General features: G+C 40.2%; 2 protein-coding genes across 6 annotated transcripts; one reads left to right on the forward strand and one right to left on the reverse strand.

Moving 5' to 3' along the window:
- Positions 1-3,081: 3,081 nt before the first annotated feature.
- Positions 3,082-17,991, reverse strand: kiaa1328 (KIAA1328 ortholog). Of its 4 annotated transcripts, none has more exons than XM_072382599.1 (12): positions 17,915-17,989; positions 16,362-16,397; positions 15,983-16,254; positions 15,723-15,823; positions 15,434-15,549; positions 10,559-10,683; positions 9,311-9,699; positions 8,960-9,178; positions 8,647-8,742; positions 8,438-8,529; positions 8,131-8,239; positions 3,082-3,427 (listed from the first exon to the last, which is right to left on the reverse strand). In XM_072382599.1, exons 1-12 carry the CDS (start codon positions 17,967-17,969, stop codon positions 3,199-3,201), a joined length of 1,839 nt encoding a protein of 612 aa, XP_072238700.1. In that variant the 5' UTR covers positions 17,970-17,989; the 3' UTR covers positions 3,082-3,198. The 4 variants fall into 4 exon arrangements, with proteins under 4 accessions (XP_072238700.1, XP_072238699.1, XP_072238701.1 ...); XM_072382598.1 differs by having other exon boundaries at positions 8,131-8,242; XM_072382600.1 differs by having other exon boundaries at positions 8,131-8,242; positions 16,362-16,391; positions 17,915-17,987.
- Positions 17,992-18,150: 159 nt separating this feature from the next.
- Positions 18,151-20,533, forward strand: tpgs2 (tubulin polyglutamylase complex subunit 2). Of its 2 annotated transcripts, none has more exons than XM_072382615.1 (7): positions 18,151-18,317; positions 18,429-18,508; positions 18,592-18,679; positions 18,781-18,921; positions 19,080-19,193; positions 19,344-19,507; positions 19,985-20,533. In XM_072382615.1, the coding sequence occupies exons 1-7, from the start codon at positions 18,242-18,244 to the stop codon at positions 20,201-20,203; spliced, it is 882 nt and encodes a 293-aa protein (XP_072238716.1). In that variant the 5' UTR covers positions 18,151-18,241; the 3' UTR covers positions 20,204-20,533. The 2 variants fall into 2 exon arrangements, with proteins under 2 accessions (XP_072238716.1, XP_072238717.1); XM_072382616.1 differs by having other exon boundaries at positions 18,781-18,918.
- Positions 20,534-20,771: the final 238 nt, after the last annotated feature.

Below are 20,771 nucleotides of genomic sequence, written 5' to 3' on the forward strand. Positions count from 1 at the left end.
TGTGAATCTCCGCTGGTGATACTTGGCACGAAGCATATACTTTAAAAGATGTTATATGGCCTTATTGTACTGTATGTCCTTACACTTAAACGTAAACTCAAAGCTACAATGAAACTGTAACATGAAGCAATAAGTGTGGAAATCCATTTATCCATTACAACTGCTGTATCAACGAGGCAGGCTTCACATTGCTGTGACATACAGTTTCTCATAACAGTCTCCAAAAATGGTATTAAGACCCACTATACACCTGCAAAAGGTCAACAGACTAAGATTTATTGGATTCTGCATTCACCACATATTGAGTTGGTGGGGATTACTTAATGAATATTCATATATATAAATATTTATAAGGCTATATGACACTTTGGAAGACAATGCTTCCTGTTGTGTGCAGTTACAAGTTTCCTATAAACCGCTCATTATGCTATTTCCCCAGCGTCTGTGTATAACCTTTTTAACAGTTTGAATAATTTAACATTTACCTTCCAAATCCAGCAAGGCTTAAAGACCACACTATATGTCCCAGGATGCCTCCGTTTGTGGGCCACATACTACAAAAACAACCTCCTAATCTTGTTATACAGTGCGAGCCAGATGACCATCATGATCAACTGCGCCTTGAGATCCGTGGCAGCTTAAAGCAAAACCCTCCGTGTCCTCCAGAACTGTCTCTATCCAACAGCAACATCAACCTAAATGTGACATGTCTTCTATCCATGATCGCCGCACCGTACGTTCTTTTTGACTGCCCCCTGCTAATCAGAGAGCAGTTACAAAAAAAAAAAAAAAAAAGTGTACACAGTTTGTGCTTTTCTTACGGTTTGTTTGAGCAATTAGTCATGCCTTTTACCCATGTTTTCATGTCAAGGGAAATAAGACGAAGCAGAACAACCGTAGGAACAAGAGTGCCAGGCACCTCATCTTCATTTGCTCCGACTTAAAGCTGCAAGTTTACATGGAAAAGGTCAAAAGAAAAGTGGTTCAAAAACAACAAGAGACAGAGCAGAAGTTTGAGTATAAATATATATATAAATATATAAATATTTACATAAACTGATGAATATACTGTAAATTGTTTCTTTTTTTGCTCTGTTTTCCTCTGTACATAGGTTTGCATATTTTATAGGACTTTTACTTCTATCTACAAGGACTGGAAAAAGTACTTTAAATACTTTAAAAAAATATATATATGAATGAAAACGTGATAATGCTCATTAAAACCAGGTACAAAAAAAAAAAAAGAATAAATAAATAAAAAATAGTCGCTAGGATACGGTACAAACTGTAGGACCTGACCAAGGCATTTACCCAGAATACAGTCAGGGAGAGCATTGACCTCAGTTAGAGCTTAGACACTCATTATTTTATAAAACAAAAAAGAAACAAATACTTTAGTGGGTTCTATTCATTTATTTGTTTAAATATTTATTTAGAAGTCATGTCAAGATGATAAGCATGCTTTCATGGCATTATTTTTCTATGAGTTGGTACGTGACCAAATAGTTTTTATATGACATGCACGGGCTACTGTCGTGGTCCACAGATGATCATTGTTCCTGTCTGCAGGACCAGGCCTTCAGCACTTCTTTGATCATGGAGAAAACCAACAAACAGACAAAAAAAAAAAAAGCTCCAATTGACCAAGTGATGTCAGAGACAGATTTTAAATCATTTATCTATTTATTTATTTGCATTTATTTATGGTGTGCTGTTTGAGTCAAGATCTGAGCTCTCCTATTGCCACTGATCTGCTTGCTTGTAAGTGCCCGGTTGTATCACTACACCACATCTTAACCGCTGTTACAGTCAGTATTGCAGAACTCGGAATTTAACCTCTTCAAAGACTGATTTTTCTGTCGCTGGTAAACAATACACAGCAATGCAGTACAACACTTAAGCCTTATGTATATTGTAATTATAGATTCATACTCGTTCTGTTCTTTACAAAAAAAACAACAACTACGCTTTGTTAAAATTGTTGGGGTAAAAAAAAAAGCCAAATTGGTCTCTCTTCAATTTCAATTATCATTTGATTCATTCTGAAACCTCCCACTATGACAAGGGGTCATTCCTGCTTAAACATTTCATGTTAAACCAACTGTTTAGATAAATGTTAGAAAAGATGTAGTAAGACAAAGACTGATTTCTTGTTGATCGCTGATTCATCGGTGGCATGAAGCAACAGTTTTGGCAATTAAAACCATTTTCCCAATTTTATTTGAAGTGTTCGACAGAGCTCTGATCTTGTTCAACTGATGTGTTTTGCCAAGAACAAAATTCAATCAAGACTGCACTATTTCATAAGAAAAGAAAACCGAGTTCCCATCCGTTTTCCTCAGTGCTGTTGTCGGTGTGTTTTTATTTCTAAAGCTCAGTAGTGTTGCTAGAATCCCATTTTACATCATGTGGTTTTCAAAGTATTCTGGAAATGTACTGTATTTCCCAATTTCAGCACAGATGGGGAGTGGGGAAATGAATGTTGCATATTAAGCTTTGCCAGGTTCCTGATGAGCTGAGCTTCTGATTGGGCAGTGCGCTTTAGGCCCCCGCCCCTGTCTCTCCAGACTGCACCATTCTCTGGTCCCCTGGACTCCTCTTTTGTAATTTTAAATGAATGATGCGTCTCAGCTTAGCCCAATAATAAAGCACAGTCTAGAACAAAGTATCCTGAGTGGTGTCATAATTATTGATCAACTTATCAATATCGTCAAGACGCAAATAGCCTAATTTCGAATGTAATGTCTGTTATTCAAACAACATCTCACACAGAGCTCCTCAAAATGCAGTGGAAGGTGTTGGATGCAACATGGAACAACTGGCTCTGTATTTCCTGGGACTCGCCACGGTTGTATGATTTATGCAGAATACATTTGAGTCAGATTCAGAGGAGACCATTGTGATTCCATTTGCATCTATGTTTTCAAGGTATTCTGAGGCAATTAGCACAGCTGGTGCTCAAGTTTTTCTGAGGTAATGCAAGCTATTAATACAAACAGAACCGGTGCTTAATAAATTAGCATTTATTTGTGTGACAAAATGAAAAAAGAAAAATGAGTTTCCCATAAAATCAGCACAACGTACAAGATCAAATTTATTCAAATTTCAGAAGGCCAATAGTGAATGAAATAAAAGACACGTCAAAAAGTAAAATCAGACTTGTGAAAATCAAGCGACTTTTATTGTCCTCCTACTTTATCAACAAATAAAGAAAATATCTTCCAGTATTCGGCTTTCTTCCAGGTCCTGCCGAGTGCACTCAGGGTAAGGCCCACCAGGAGTACGCAGGATTCGGCCCGCTGATTTGGGGGCAGCCAAGGTCGACCTGTGTCGTGACGTTTTGGGTCTTCGAGCACCCAGCTTGCACTGCTCAGGAGCAGAGACGGGACCAAAGATATCCACCAATTCAACCATAGAAAAGTCCGACCTGAAAAACATAACACTTCGGGTTTTTTTGTTGTCGTTTTTAAAGTCAGACCTCAGCTTGTTTCAAAAGGTTGAATCGGCACCGGCTAAGTTCATTATAAAGAACCCAGTAGACACGTATAGAGAGGCAATACAGTAAATGAGCATCCTTGTACTGTAGAGAAATTCACACAAAGGCTGCCAGCTACACTACGTGGCCTCAAAGTTAAGTAGAGACGGTGCGAGCCAAAGGGCCGACATCAGACACGCACAAGGCTGAAGTCCATTTGGAAATGAAAACTTGTATTCCAAGTATTAACAAAATATTTCTTGCTGAAGTGTCTACTGAACCCAAACAAGCAGTGTTAACAAGTAGACACCACCGGGGCGCCCCCACAAAGAACAGTTTCTTGCAGGTGTGTGAGAATAAAGGGGGGTAGAGAAGCTGGTGCTTTCTCCCCTAGAATAGAAATGAGGGAGTGTGCTGTGAAATAAATAAACCAAAACGGGGGAGATTAAGCTAATAGAGATTCAATCCCTCAGTCTGGCTGGCTGATAAATTATTCAGTGTATACACAGTCGAACGACGGCCATTCCAGATACAAAACATGAATTCTTTAAAGCACGCTCGACTGATGTGGCTAACATAATTCTCTGCTCGTTTAAAGCTGCATCGATTTGCATGGCGCGGCTCTGCACACAGCTCTCCCAGGTAAAGGCGATTTTCGGAATGCACTTGTTGATATGCAGGTGGGTGGTCGGCAGACAAGACACACTGGTGGAACTTCCAATCAAGGCACATTTGTGTTCTTCCACACGTGCTGATAGACCTTAAAATGTCATGTTTTCAAACCAACTTGAGGCAGCACACAGCATTAGTTTAAATGCTTTAGAAGGCTATATTTTGCTTCAACAACATGAGCTAATGTATGTACATGTTTGAGCATGAGGGACAGAAAGTGAATGAAGGTTAAGTCAACTAAGGGATTAGAACTGATGTGGCGAAAAGAAAACAGGCTAAAGATCAAATAAGTGAATCTGTCATCTTCATTTCATCTTCTGCCTGTCAACAGCAAAGGCGGAAAAGATGGAGAGAATGAGAGTGATCCGTGTGAGTCTGCCTGTATGAGGGAGAGACTGGAAATGAGTGCTGCTTTGTGGATAGAGGAAGGCAGGCAGGGAATGTGGGGGAGGGATTCTGGCCGGTTTGCTTCACTCGAAATGTGAGAATTTGCATTTTTATTTGTTGATTTATTTAACGGACAGAGCTCTCAAACAGCCATCCATCAACAAACGACATGTTGGTAATGAATAATGCATCACTTACCAGCGGTCACAATCTATAACAAGGGTGGAGTGGGTGGAGTGGGAGTACAGTTTGGGCAGGAATAGGGGGCGAGAGGGACGGTTAGTGGGTGGGATGAGAGAGGAGTGGTGGCACAGCGATTGCAGAAGGGCTAAAGACAGAATTGCAAATGGATTTCTGAGGAGTACACAAAGAACTTCATTTTTTGGGTCCAGTTTTCATAAAAGCGAGTTGCTACTAGAGTCCTGGCAAATCTATTTTACTTCTAAAGTTAAACGGAATGGACAATAGCAGAAGCTACACAAGTTACTGTGGTTGAAAAAGGCTTCAGACCTTAGGAATAGCAGGTCGTTTTGGAGACATCTAGAGACACTGTATGGCCAACACTGAAGTACTTCCATCTTCTGTGCCAGTCAATACAGCATTAAGAACCCATAGGGAATGTAAAAGAAATTAAACTTGAACTATAATTTACCTTGATGCAAAAATCTTTAAAAAAAAAAAAAAGTATCAGACCAAATGAAACAGAAGGTAAGTGCTGCTCTACTTTCAAATATCTCTTAAATGCTTTGAAGGCATTACAAAAAATCATTTGAATGCAATAAAAACTGCATCAATATACTGTGTCTATTGTACCTCTGTAAGGCCACAAAACTCCTCCACATATAGTAACTGCCACCTTCTTTTCACTCATAACTTTCACTGCTTACTTGGCTCCTCTCTTTCATTAAAGATAGCCGTCTCGCCCCGATGCCCCTTTTCATTTGCAGTCCAAACAGTAAGATAAAAAACCTATAATGGCCACTGCATACATCCCGCATGACAATTTCCAAACCAATCAATAGCAGGCGGGCAATAGCAGGATAGATGGAGATGAGATGGGCAGGGTGTGCTGGAACTGTCTCATTACTAACAAGCACAGAATTCATGAAAGGATTAAGAAGGTCACCTAATGTTAACCCCAGCTTTGGTTTTGCAGTTTCCACATCAAGAATGAATTGGTTAATATTCGATGACCATGAGGGGTACATTGTTGCCAAGTGAAAGAGAAGGAAAGAAAACCTTACAGCAATGTAGACTTTTCTCAACTAAAGGGAAGCTTTTTTCATTTGATGTTGCTTAACCAATTTATACAGTGTTGTTGTAGGATCTTCGTTATGGTTCAAGGAGTTTTCATATCGAAATTTCTGTCAAAAGGAAGAAGCACTCAATACAGATTCAATACTATTCATTCTGTCACGATGCATGATGAAATAACATCTCTGGAACTATGTATTCACTGGTCCTTTTTTTCACAAAAAAAAAAAAAACAACAACATTGTGGTAATCAAACTGCTCTGACAAGTAATCAGATTACTCCAATACACAATAAAGTCTTTGTCTCACTCACAGCAAGTCTCTTTTTTTTTTTTTAAATGTAAAAATTTAAAATGTAGAGAACAACAACTTTAATAGGCTTCAGAGATGAAAATGGATGGTAATGAGATCTGATACCTTGGGTCCCCCTGTTGGAATTAATGGGCATCTGCCAGAGCTCACAGTTAAACTTGGATCATGAACAGCCTTGATTACCAGTTCAGACTAAGTAGTCAAATTTGAGATGTTCTTGAGAATTATCCTTTAAAACACAAGGGATGTTCATGTCAGAGCTACTGTATCAGTACTCAACTACCACATTTACAAAAGTTAGAAGAAAAAAAATATCTGACATTACAGATAAAAGGGAAAAAGAAAAAAAAGAAAAAATAAATAAATAAAGCAAACCTACAGCAAGAATAGAAGTTGGAATGCCAACTTTTCTTTCTTCCCACTTTTCGTTTTATCCAACGTTCTCACCCTCAAACACACTTTTAACATCTCCTCCTCACTCTTGCTTTCTGTGTCTCATTACTGTGGCAGAGAGAGAAGGGAGAGCAGCGTGTGCATGCAAGTCTGTTCAATTACACCTGCTGCAGGATCCCTGCTAGGCCGACTAATGGAACACAGCATGTGTCCTGACAGGCTGGCCACAGCACTAGCTAGCCCTGTAAAAAGCTTCATTTAGCTCCTCACAGCTCCAAAAGTTCAGACATTAAGGGGAAAAAAAAAAGTCCTCATTTGGCAACTACCACTGCGGCAAAAATGATCAAGAAAGAAGGTGCAACATTCAAAATTCATATTTGTATTCTTTACATGTTGCAAAATTGGTAATATTTCTTTGTAACTAGGGGAAAAACACCTACTACCTTGAGGAGCCATAAACAACTAATAAAATACGGCTAATTATCTCCCCAGTGTTTTTGCACTCCCTCTTTCTTCACCTTGATCTGGATAGACAGCTACAGGTTTCTGATCTGTGGTTATTCAACCAAAAAGAAACTAAGAAGCCGTCCAGAGTTCCTTCAGGTTTATCGTAGCTCTTCTTTTCACTTTCTTCATTACAAAGAGGCAGTTGATGGAATTGTTCCATAATTAATATTATTAGGAGCACCTTAGCTTTTTGCAGCTGTGACAAGACAAAAATTCTGAGAAGGCGGCCAATTGTAAAGTTTTGACCTCATTTCCTTACTCCCACAAAGCGTGCGTGTCACTACGACAACACAGGGGATGGCATTACACGTATCCTGTAGGCTGGGCCTCTGTACAACGGCTCTAAAATAAATCAGACTAGTAATTTTTTTTGACTGGAACGCAGGCGTTAGTGCCACACAAAAGAAGAGGGGGAAAACTTTTATTTTTCTTTTAAAAAGTCACCCATTTGTTTTTTTTGTTGCAGAGCCTCCATGTGAGACGTCACGGTCGGTATACATTTGTTTGTGAAAAGTATTGCAAGATGTGGCAGTTTTTGTTGCCACAGCATCCACAGTGAAAATTAGCATGTACACCGAGGTCTTGTGTTCCTACAGATGCTGAGTCGGGCTGGAGCCAATTAAAACCTGTGTATGCAGAGTCATTTGACGCAGAACTGAATGCCAATTAAACACTCAAGAGCCAGATGTTAGTGAGTGCTAACAGGGTTTTTTTGACCAGTGTGAAAAGGGCATATCAAACTGTCCCGCAATTACAAAAGTAGTGACCTGTTACTATATAAATAAGTCTGGAAACAGTATCTTTTAAGATCAAGACTTCTATCTGGTCTGAACAATTTCAAACTGGCACAGATGCATGCCTTTTCACTGCCTCATTAAGGTGCTTAAATGTGCAATTTTTCATTGTTGCTCAATAAGGGAACTGTAAGTAGGTACTGAATTCAACACAGGCTGTTCTTCTGACAACTAATGCAGCTAAATTATCCACCATGTTCGTTATATTCACACTTTTTGTCCAGCATTTAAAAGTGTATAGCACTTCTAAAGCTCTTTAGCAACATTAGGAGCTATCAAATTAAACAATTCATGTTTATTTCATGATTTATTCATGTTAAGTGGAGATATGCTTACCTGGCCTCCAGGCTCTTTTGCATTACAGAAACTGCAGTGGGCTTACTCAGGCCTGCAGGGGACTTTGCTGGAGATGTGGCCATGTCCCTCCTGGACCGCTCCAAGGGATCTGCTGTTAAGAAATAAGATCAGAGTTAGACCAGAGGCAATAAGGCTGAAGGTAATACAAGCAAAGTAAATTTAGGATATAGCTTTGTGTTTAAATGAAAAAGATTTTTTTTTTTAATTCTCTTGACAGAGTGGAAGAGGAAATGGTTTGTGCACACATCAGACAATAGCCGATCAACAGAAAATAACATAGGCTTACCATTTCCACTGGCTGACGGAGCAGGTACAGTCTGAGAGTGTTTTTTATGCAAGCTCTGTCCTGCAGGATGTCCCTCCGGATCTTCACTCACACTGCAGAACACAAATAAAAATTCAAAGCCGACTTTCTTGTGCATTCTATGTGTGTGTAACTCTGCTTATTTGATGTGTAAGCTGAATGTAAGTTATTAAAGCAGTGACTTTGTTTACCTGGAGGGCAAATTTTGGTGAGAGGGATCCGCCGGCTCTGGACCGCCATTCCTAGCATTTGAACTGCTGGGTTCAGCTTGAGCAGATTGTTGAATCCTAACAAAACAATAGAGGAAGAAAAAAAGAAAGCAGAATACGGGTTCTAAGAATGTGCAGTGTCAGAAACTTCATTAACATACAGAAGGACAACAACTGGCCTTTAATGGGTAGTTATATCTGTCCCAGAAGTGATTACCCAACAACTTAAGCCCCTAAATGTTACCTAGCAATCTCACCAGATACAGGCCATTTATATTTGGCTTCTGTATGCTACCTGCTGTAATCAAGACGTGACTGCCGTAGCTGTTCAGTCTGTCTGTTGAGCCTCTCCTCTTGTTCAGTCAGCCTTGCCTGCAGCCTCTCTCTCTCCATCTCCAACTGCATTTTCTGCAGCAGCAGTTGGTGCCTCTTCTCTTCCCAGTCTTCATGCCCCAGCACAGGCCTGGTCAAGGCTTCCTTAGCTTCTGAGCTTGTGACATTCCCACTCTGTAGCCTGTGAGTAAATATATGAATATATGCTATAATACCCCTGCTCAAATTTTTTTCTTGTTTGATTCTCAAAAACAATTCAAAATTTGACAAAAGTGTTGCAATCATGTGGGATAATACATTAGCACAACTGTACCTTTCACAAGGCTTCTGGTTAAATATGTCATGTTGGCAATTCACTAGGCCAGAGCCACGGTTACTTTTCCCTTGCTGTGTTTCATAGCAAGTGTCGTGACAACTGCCTGTGCAGCGCTCACATCTGTAGCGTGAGTGTTGCTCCCTGTACTCCCTTCTCTGACTCACATGCTGTTTGACTGGCCCATCAGTTAGGCTTAACTCACAGTCACAGGGAAGAGAAGAAGGGTTTCTGGATGTTTGTACCACTTCTCTTCTTGCTTCACCACACCTGTGCACATGAGCCTGTTGTGCTACAGTAGCAGCAAGACTGAGGTATGAGCCATCAAAGGGTGAGCCATTAGCTCTGCTTGTAGATGTCCAGCTGGGGACTTCTTCGCTACCGAGCACCTGAAGAGAGAACAAAGAGCACAATGAATGCTTCTGGCCAATTTAGGAAGCCCCTGAAAACCTGGTGGAGTTTCTCAGCAAAAACATTATAGTGCTTCATAAATCTTTAAATTATTTCAAAACAACAAAACTTAAATTTACCAATACTACATTAGGACTCACTTAACATCATTTGCTAATGCTGTTGTGTGCTGTAAAAGCCCCTCTCCCCCATTTGTTTGCATGAACTGTTGAGCTGCCAAAGCACAGGTTATACAAACAGCAGAGCTTGGACAGCACATGTAGACTCTACTGTAGAACATCAACTGCTTTCACAACAGATCTGGTCTGGTATGGCTTGGTTTGTAGCAGCACAAATCATCTTTCAAAACTGTAAACTTGACAGCTGCCACAGGATTAAGAGGATATTTTTTTAGTTAAGCACATGAGCAAGTAAGCCAAGGTCAAGAACATTATGAGATAAACATAAGGAGGAAAGTCAATCTTATAGTTGAATGGGGAAAAGACTGACTAATTTGCTGCGGGTCAGAGAGCAGGCAAACACACATTATTCAGAGCTACTGTGGGACAGTGAGGTTACCAAAGTTATCTATTCTCACAGAGGCTAAAACCAGGGTTGCATGTTCGCTTCTGAAGTGTCACCTTGAGAAAGTTTCACTATGTTCTGGCCATAAGGAACTATGGATTGAAGAGGACTATGGTCATTTGTAAGGAATTATGACATGGGTCAGTGTGCTCTTGCATGGCTTTATATATGCTGTTTTTATGCCCCAGTGCATGACTGATGTGTATAATGGGGAAAGCTCTCTAATGTAGTACCGCACAAGCATTCCAGCAACAACTGCATCCAATATCTTACCTTGCTGTGGGTTGGTGGCTGGCTGAGCTGGGCTATGGACTGGTTCAGCTTTGTCTGTTGCTGAGAAAGGTATTGTTGATAAAGCCCAAGCAGCTCTTGGCATTCTCTGTACTGTTGTTGAAGGCCTGGTGGACCAATAGTTAAGTAACAAAGTAAAACAACGATTGAACCCCTGGCCTTACACATAACCCCTTGCCAATGTTTAGATAAAAAATTATGCCGCGGGTGCCATGAAATGCCATGGGTCAGAGATACAGGCTTCGATATTTAGGTGAAATAGGAGTTAGCTTATATTCTTACTTTAGAAAAAGTCATTAAGACACATTTACTTAGATTCTATCTGTGAAAACAGTGTGCAGCTCTATTAAGAAGGTAAACTTGTAAGAAGCAACCAAAAAGAAAAAGGTTCTTTTGTCCAACCTGAATAGAAAAAAAAAAAAAAAAAAAAGACTAAAGCTGCCGTTAAACTGACCGAATTTTAATTAAAACTTTATTTCACCAATCTGTTACACACCAGAAATGTAGAGAGAACAGCAATTCTGAACAGAGAGAGAGAGAGAGCGGTCCAGAAAAATCAAAGTTGTTGTGGCATAAAGCTTTCACCATCTGGGTCGAGCCAAGCTGTGTTGAGCTGAGCTGGGCTGTGCCACACCAGGCTATCTGCCAGACAGAGAGCTGGCAGCCACAGGAAAACTAATCTGGAGCGGGACTACTGCTGTGCCTCAGGAGCCCACTAATGACAGTGGCAGCACCGCACCAACACATACAAATATAATGAGCATGAAAATGGAGAGACTCCACACAGACACACCCTCACACATTTAGTAATCAACCACAGTTTGACTTCCTAGTCTGCACACACAAAGACAGCAAAAAATGAGTGCAAATTCCCTACCTGCACTGTAAACAGCCCGAACACAAACCACAATAAAGCAAGTAGTGCACAAAGCAAGTTGTACACACACTCCCACCCGAGCTGACCATAAAGCGTGTTCCTCCAGGCCATATCTTTTTTTATGGTGGTGGCACTTCTCCCCCAGCTGATGAGTTTCTCAGCATCCATTTGAGAAAGAAAAACTCCCATATAAAGAGAAAATCAAAGTTCAAAGTAGAGTCTTATTGAAGAAATAGTGGCGGAACACTTCATGAGAAAACACTTTGGTTGTTAGAAGACTTCAATCAGGCTGTAGAAATGAAACACGGGGAAAGAGAACAGAGCAAGGACGGCTTTGAATTGAGGACCAGACACCAGACGAATGCAATACAGCAGCTTCCATAAACACTGAGAAAATGTGAGGGAACGCTTTTGATTAAACACTCAGTTTAACTCAAGATCCTTTCGGGCTGCACTGATCTCCATGGAAGCAGTTCTTTATGGAAAACTTCAAGACATCACATCATGTAAACCTGCACTTGGAGGCCTGTTTATGCAGTATGAAAGATCTTAGAAGGGAACAACTGAAAATACGTCTAAAGTTACATGTCAGCCCAATCGAAGATAGAAACGGGGTTGTGGAGTAAAAAACAAAAATAAGAATTTAGTTGACTTATCTCACCAAATTTCCATAAAACACTATCAATTCCAATAGTTAAAAACACATAGCAGAGCATATGACACAAAACCTCAAGATAACTTGTTTACAAACTGGATATAACAGAAAGCCACCCACAATCAAAATGACTGAAACAACATCCATCGATGCAATAGTGCCAACCACCCTGCAGCATCACAGCATCTAAAGCACACATGAAGGTAGCATGTTAACGTGTTGACAGGGTAACGTACTCCCTGGACAGCTAGTGCTTGTTAATCTGAACTGAGTGGAGCAACACTGATAAGATTCCACCCCTCAGCCTGTCACCATAATAAACATGCTGCCTCCACAGTTTGGACAACAGCCAATGGGGGGCCAAGCACTCGGCAAACCTCTAGTTTACATCAGAGCTGCAAAGTGCCGACAATGACTTACTCCTCCCCCTCGCTCCAAAAATACTCAGAATCAAGGGCTTGGAGTGAAGCTTTAGATGGGGCCTGTCAAAATGATTCACTTCCCTGTCAGGCCGAGGCTCAAATGAAATAATGAAATCCACTTCAAGGTGGAACAAATTTGCACAGGAGGGGGGAATATTTTAAAGCCTGCTTTAGCATGCTGTGCCAAACAGATTGAGCCCAAGCGGGAATGCAAAGGGAACGGGGGTGGAGACTGATGTGTGAATGTGTGTGAGGAGGAAATGTTGGTGAATTTAAAGAAGAACACGATTTACAAAACTGTCTCAACACAACTGAATCAGTACAAAAAAACAAAAAACAAAAAACTTGGAATAAGTTTTTTTCCCCTCACCTACCAAGAATGCATGATCCTACTATTCACAGCCAGAAAGAAAACCCACATCATTTATAAATGGTTTCCCTGTGACAGTTCAATCCCATTTTAATTACCTTAGCGAAGACTCAGTGTATCATGCATTACATACACATTAGGCCCTTGATTGTTCCAGTTAATTTATTCACTGTAAACTAACCATTAGTCACAAATGACAGCAGCTTAGTCCATGTATATAATCACAGACTATACCATCTATGGTTTATACATTTTCCCCCCAAATCGTCATGGGTACAGATTTAACAACCACTGAGCACTGCGGAAGAAAATACTCGCTTAACAGTTTAGTTCAAATGTCAAATTACAGCCTTTAAAAGATCAGTAAGAAGTACTACAATGCAACGATTATCATTTCAACTGGGTTTAATTTGTGGTTATGCACACATTGCACAGCAAGATGTACGATACGAAACACCAAGATCACACCATGGCAACGCCAGCAAAGTCCGGCACATCGAGAAAACATTCAGCAAAGTTAAGCTGAGCTGGAGTTAATGTGCACATTTTGGACAATTTCAGTCAGACTAACATGTTTATATGCATGTTAAAAGTCCGATATTAGTCTGATTAACACAATCATTTGTTTATTCAAGTGTCATGTAAACATACTTAATGATTTTGTTACTAGCCAAAGCTATCAAGTCCACTATCGCAAAATGCTTCGAATACTGAACCAGATTTCTACACAGTAGATGTCATAAAAACTAGATTTAGAAAGGGGATTTAGCTCAAGCATTAAATTATCAATAAATTAGTATTTTTCATTAGCACATCACATGGCTCTTATGACCCTTTATACAAAGCCTCAAGATTCCTTCAGGTTGTTTCAACTCATTTAGTCCAAAATGCCTCCTTCCTATCTGAAAATACAAATTCAGTCCCGTATGCCAGTCAGCTCAAATGTCAGATGAACGTCCAAAATATCAAGGGTAATTTTTTCCCCTCATCCAAAGTGGCTTGGGGCTGAGGTATGGTCCTACAGTCTTTATAACTCAAACAACCCTGAATATTGGTTGTATAAAATAAGATGAGGCGTAATGGAATTAGATTTGACAACTCGCACTCAGCGTGTTTGCCTTTGGTGTCTCCTTAACCTTTCGAAAAAGTGCTGGAACCTTCTGCCTGAGAAGAGCCTTCATGACTCTTGCACACACTTTGAAAGACTATGTTATCACTCCCCTGGGGTGCTTGGATCCAAACACTTTTTTTCTTTTTCTAAAATGCCTTTTAAATGGAGTTTAGAAGTTTGGTGTAAATGCCAAGTCTCCAAGCCAGACTGCCTTTAATTGAGTTGAGCTTTCCTAATTTTCCCCGGAACCGTTGCCAATTGTGCAAATTACCAGCTGGGTCAATTAGTCTTCATGTTTTACAGTGTTTTCAACCTAAACCGACCGCTGGCCATGGTCTGATGTGACCTGAGCAGAATTGTTATGTCTACGCTAGGCTGGTGTTAATGGTGTTGCATCACTTGCACTTACCTCATGTTAGACAGTAAAGAATGAGCTGGTGACACATATGATTCAATTTCTAAGTAGAGTAAGTGAGAGATATTCTGTACTCAACATTCAACTGTCAGGGATGCATTCTAAAGCACACAACACTGTCTTCTCAGTCATTGTCAAAATTCATTTTTAGATAACAAGATGATTCCAATGGTGTAATCACAGCTTCAACCCATGATACTGATTCTATGCACAGTGAATAAGCTACAAGCAATGTAAAGAACAATACAGCGAGCTTAAAACATCTTTTAAATGCACTCATTTCTCTGCCTTTGTGGCAGATTGACAGGTATTAGCCAAAGGCTGTAACTATCCTCACATGAGACAACACTGCCCCCTGCAGATGTTCTTATAGAACATCACATACGCCAACAGAACCATATAGTCCAGTAAGTAACTTCTGTGTGTGCTCTAATAACGTCGAACAAAGATATGCAAACACAGGCCACAAAGAGCTGACAGTAATTTAATCTACCCAACTAAAGACAATAACTGGTGATTTTCATTAAGATGTACTTAGCAGTACATTGCTTAACATACTGAAGTTTATCAACACCAAGCATTTTTGCACCATTTCTGTTTAGACATTCTTCTCACCAGGTCACATGTCTGTACTATCCTTCAGCACCACATTACCAGTATGGTGCACCTTGTCACGCCCTTTTAAACTACAACGCTGAAACATCAGTGATTCCTTTCCTACCACCACACCTCAGAATCATGTGGGGATGTCTGCTTTCTGTAATGTGTCAACACATTCAGCATGACAGGGCAATGCAGAGCAGCAAAAAGCAATTGACACACCAAAAGACCCACGAAACCCCTATGTTGACCAGTAGAATTACATCCCTGTCTTGGTAAACAAAAAGCAGGGTAGCTATTTATAAAATTAAGAGCCCTGCATTTGACATTTAATTTCAAATGACCTACTGCAACCAGCACAACGTAACTCGTTGCAACATTTCTAGCTCATTGCTTTGTAAGGATACTCTCCCTCTCCTGTGCTATGATCAGGTTCTGTTGCTCCAGCTGCTGGATCTTGCGTTCGAAAGTCCCATGTTCATCTTTCAGACGTTGCACTGACTCTTCTTTCTCCTCACTTACTCTGTGGAACAGGAAATGGGTGTGTTAGAGAAAAATGTGTCCACGTTGGGTTTTCCAAGAGGGTCGACACTATTCAAATTTCAAATACTTAACCATTACATTCAATGTGACATTAAATTTTCCATTCATAGAAGACAACTATCACAGACGTCAATGTCACATGCTGCCAGATACCTAGCTAGTTCTTCGATGAGGTTTGCAATTCGCCTTTTATCTTCAGGACAGAGGTCCTTCAAAGAAACTTCGCTCTTAGCTCTGTTGGTCTCAGAAACCACCTGTGGAAGGAAGGATAACAATAAGCATTAAGGCTTATTCAAAAGAGTAAAAGTGAAACACCGTCAACCTCAATACACTGAATGCACTCTCCCACACACACTGAAACATGTTATCAATGGAGGGAAGAGAAATACAGCCTATATGAAGCCTTGACTTACCTGTGACAAAAGGGGAAAAGCATCAGGCGGCTGAAAGAGAGTTTGCTCTGTGGGTACAGCAATACTCTGGTTGAGTGACACACTTTCCTTAATATAAGCTCCAGAGCAATCGGTTTGTAAGTGGCCCTGTTTTTTGCCTGCAGTCTTTTGTGTGGCGTTACGTTTGCTGTCAGAGTGCTGTACTCTCATCTTGGTGCCCCTATTACTGGATGTGCCAGGGTTGTCTGGTCCAAGGCTACACGGAGTCCGAGTCTTCATTCCTCCGTCCACTCCTGAGACAGTTCGGGGAAAGACACGACAAGAGAATACCACTGGGTGTCATATGAATAGAATTCCTTCACACTACATCGAGAAACTGTCAACATGTCATGAGACTCACCAGGAACAAAAACCAAAGGCTGTTCCTCATCTGAGACTTCAACAAAGCAAAGAGAAAGCAGTCACTTTAATCAATGATCAGTCAAATGTAACTAGAGTTGGTAAAGTGTCTGCTGTCAACACTGTGTACAGAATTATTAGGCAAGAGGTGTTCTGACCTTATCATTTCAATCTACATTTTTTTACTCAAAATTAAAACTGCGTAAGCTCGAATGCTTCTAGAATTTAATATTTTCAGTTGATACAAACAGTGTTTTATGTAATAAGGGAGGATGTACCCTGGCGTTATCTAGACCTTATACAAAAATGTGCTTGAAAAACGGCCAAGTAAAAGAGATTTAATTTATAGTGAAAAGTCAAAAAATGGTACATAGTCCTCATACAGTTATAACACTCTTAAAGTTGCAAAACTGTTTAGGTGTGACACAGCAACAGTCTATGGTCTTGCACCAGATAATGTTTTGAAGTCTCCAGATAATGAAGGCTAAAACACAACCACCACCAGGTTAGAGTTGAAGCATCAAGATTAGATCAAGAAATACCCAAAGACAGATTTCTTTAAAAAGAGTCTGTGGACACATGAAAGAGGCGCTTCTAAAATTAAATTGAAGGGCTTGTGGTTGGAGGGAATGGAGCGTTACAATATCTAATCAGGCCCCATCAAAGTGGAGGGGTGTGTGTATGGATTGCTACCATTAAGGATGAACCAATATTACCTTTTAGCATTAAAGAAAAAACTCCCAAACCTACAACTAGTTTCAGAAAGTTATTTTCTTCAAGCAGTGAGACATTAACAAATGCATCATTTTCAAAAAGGTCATGATCCTTATGCAGGAACATACTCTACCTCGTGCAGCACACAAGAGCCCTGCTTGTCAATCAGCCTAAGGACTAAGCTGAAGTGATGGAAAACAAAGCTAATCTAATCACAAAATATATACAGTATAAAAAGTCAAAAATTGTTATCGAATTATCCTTGTGTTGAGCTACTTATTTGTTTTACTTAGTCTGCAGGCTAAATACGTTTGGGGATAATTCTTTGTTCAGTTTAGTTTCCAAATAATTGTGTATCCTTATATATTCCATTGAAAATGGCAAAACTGTTTTCCTCCTTTGTTTTCAAGTTTGAGGTTACAAGAGCATGGCATAGTTCAATAATAAACTTAATCCTGACAAACAAAAATAACAATTGCACACGCAGTGACTTCAAGAAAAATTACTATTACTTCGCGTCAACAGGAAATCCATTAACGACCTTCCTAACGTAGGTGGTCATGCTGTTGAGACTGCACAGCATTAGGAGAAGCAACGGGCTTTAGTTAGATTGAGAAACAAGCCTTAATACCATATCCTACTGGCACCTCTAAGAAACAAAAAGGAAAGACGTAATGTCAAACTTAACAAGAGGCACTCGGCAAACAAGCTGTCTCACTTCCTCAGAAAGTGCAACTTTCTTGAAGACTATTGACAAAAACCAAACATATCTTTCCGTGCGGTTGGAACAGATGTGAACTCGCCAATGGCGTGAATTAAGTTAAACAAACGAAAGTATACCGCTATTCATCCAAAATATCCCCGAATGTCCATTCCGCTTTGCTGCTGCCGCCATGTTGAAACAACCGCCACCACTCCCAGGGAGCCAAGCGTTGCTAAGGAATAGTAGTCCCGCCTTTATGTTACAACTGAAGAGCCGATTGGTTCTAAATGAGTAAACGGGGTTTTCTATTGGCTTAAATTTGTGCCATTTGTGCTCCCCTTGTCGCTTCCTGTGTGTACGTTGCCACCTAACCTATCAGGACCAAAAGGAAGGATGAGGTGTAGTCATCATTATTAGTGGATGCTTACAAGATTTCATATAAATTTGTGATCGCAGTCCTCCAAATGGAAGAGACAAAAGAAAGTTTGGTGTACAAAGGTGTTGCTGAGAGGCTAACACTAGGCATTATTCGAATACTCGGTTTGTATTATTGCATTTCCATCAAAACTAGCAACGTAACTGTGACGTTAGCTTGCAATAAAAGAAAATCTAAATGTAGTAAGTGTAATGAATTTTTCCTTATTGGTCTAGAAAACATGCCAGGTGTGGTGGATGTGCGTTTCGCAGAGAGGGAGCCTGCAGAGAAAAGGACCCTGCTGTCATGGGAACAGGTGAAAAAAAGAAACAACACCTTAATGTGTGAAATTTTGGTCTTGAGAAACGCCGTTATTAGTCTGTCTAATTCATCCCGCAGAAAAACACGTGCATTTTACCAGAAGATCTGCGAGACTTTTATCTGACAACTGATGGATTCACTTTAACCTGGAATGTTAAACTAGACAGTAGGTGCCCTCATATCGTGCGTCGGTGTAATGTAAGATTAAAAATAATTTTAGATGATATTGAATAATTTTTAACACTGTTTTGTGTATCTATCTTTCAGATGAGTGTGTTCCCTTAGGATGCATGATGATTAACAGTGTGGCCAGGCTGTGCCCACTGCTTCAGCCGATATCGCTTTTCTCTCTACCCAATGCACCCTCACTGGCTGACCTGGACTGGGAAGAAAGCAGCACAGGAAGTGGTAAAATTTACCTGTCAGATCCTCGTGGGGGCTTAACTCAACAATTACAGCATGTCACATTTGATTATGTCTGTTTATGTGTCCTCACTTGCACAGAAAGCAGGCTAATGAATGAGCAGTTGATTGGAATGTAAATATTTATTCATGTTTGCTGTCAGGACTGGAGCATGCGCCCGCCGCACCTCATTTTGACGCCAGGAGCCGTATCTTTGAGCTGGATTCCTGCGGTGGGAATGGAAAAGTGTGTCTGGTCTACAAAAATTGCACTCCAGGTGTGCTGTTGATATTCGCATACTGTACCTTTTGATGCTTCCAAACCTAAAACTTAAAAAAACAAAAGTATGAAATGAAAGAAATGTATGTTTTATGTTATGTGAAAATAAAATTTGCATCATTTAGTTGTTTCTCTTTATGTTTTCCAGGTGTGGTCGCCCAGAAGAGTGAAATCTGGTTCCTGGACCGCTCACTGTGCTGGCATTTTCTGACGGCAACCTTTACCTCCTACTACAGACTGATGATAACACACCTTGGTCTGCCTGAGTGGCAATATGCCTTCACCCCATATGGCCCAAGCCCCCAGGCTAAGGTAGAGAATGTCACGTGTGATTAGTTTGTCAAAGATTGTATGTGCTATAATGTAAATGGCTTCTGTAGTATTTGGTTATCACATTAACAAAACTTGAAGTCACTGCTGGTATACAAAATCCTTTTTATTCAGTATGTTTTCTTTGAATACACCACAATTTCTACAGATTTAAGAGGCTTACACAAATTTAAAGTTTTGCTAAATATCCTGATTAGTTGCAAGATTTTCCTGCTGTCTAAGTACCACTTACTTACTTTTCCACTTACTTATCCAGCTTTTTTTTTCCATCGTCCCAGCTTCTTCGAGACACAGAGAGCCATTATTGTTAAACTTTAAACATTTGATACGGTTTCTATTGGTTTAATTGGTTTATGAGATTTGCAAATCGTTGCGTTCGGTTTTTATGTACTTTTTACACAGCATCCCAACTTTTTTGTTATCGGAGTTGTAAACTGTCTATATCCTGATTCTCTGCAGCAGTGGGCGTCTCTTTACCAACCACTGACCTTCAGCTATGAGCTCAACCCGACCGATCCTGCTGGAGATTCCTTTATAAACAGACTGGACCCCACCAAGGCCTTTAAAGGCAAAAGCAAGGCACCAGCCCCTAAGAAGAAGCAGTCGACCCTGAGCGGCTCAGGGGGCATTGCTAAGAGCCAAGGCAACACGGGAAGACACAGTGGAGCAAAGCGGTGAAAGTGTCACCATCCAAGAAAGACATCTCTTGCACCCTTACAGTATATATGACAAACCTGGCTTAAAAGACCAGTCTTCCATTGTTTATTGGCTGGATTTGTCATGCAGGTCTGTGCAATATGAGAGCATGTGATCCAAGATGAATTGCATGTTTGAAAAAAATGTACCAATATAGATCATTTGAATTGTTAATTGTAATAACCTTGATCGTGTTTGATAGCATTTCTCCTCTAACCTGGTCTTAGCTGACTGAGATGGACAGCTGATTAGCTTGCCCTACATTTTTAAATACATTTTAAAACTTTACCTTTTGCTGCTAAGCATGAAGAAGTAGAGTTTGAATCAGCAGATTCAGCGACCATAAACTTATTTAAGACCGTGTTTAGCAGGGACACCTCTTCTGATGCCACTAAGGACACTTTCACTTTGCTTTTATCACCACCAGCCACCATATGTTTTTAATTTTTAATGCATTACAGTACAATATTATGAAATGTAGAATTCTATAGACTGGACAACGCAACTCCTATTGTTTAACTGACTGTCAAACTACAGATAACAAGAAGAC

Source organism: Leuresthes tenuis, unplaced genomic scaffold, assembly GCF_036924035.1.
Source record: "Leuresthes tenuis unplaced genomic scaffold, fLeuTen1.0.hap1 SCAF_3, whole genome shotgun sequence".
Lineage (NCBI taxonomy): Eukaryota > Metazoa > Chordata > Actinopteri > Atheriniformes > Atherinopsidae > Leuresthes > Leuresthes tenuis.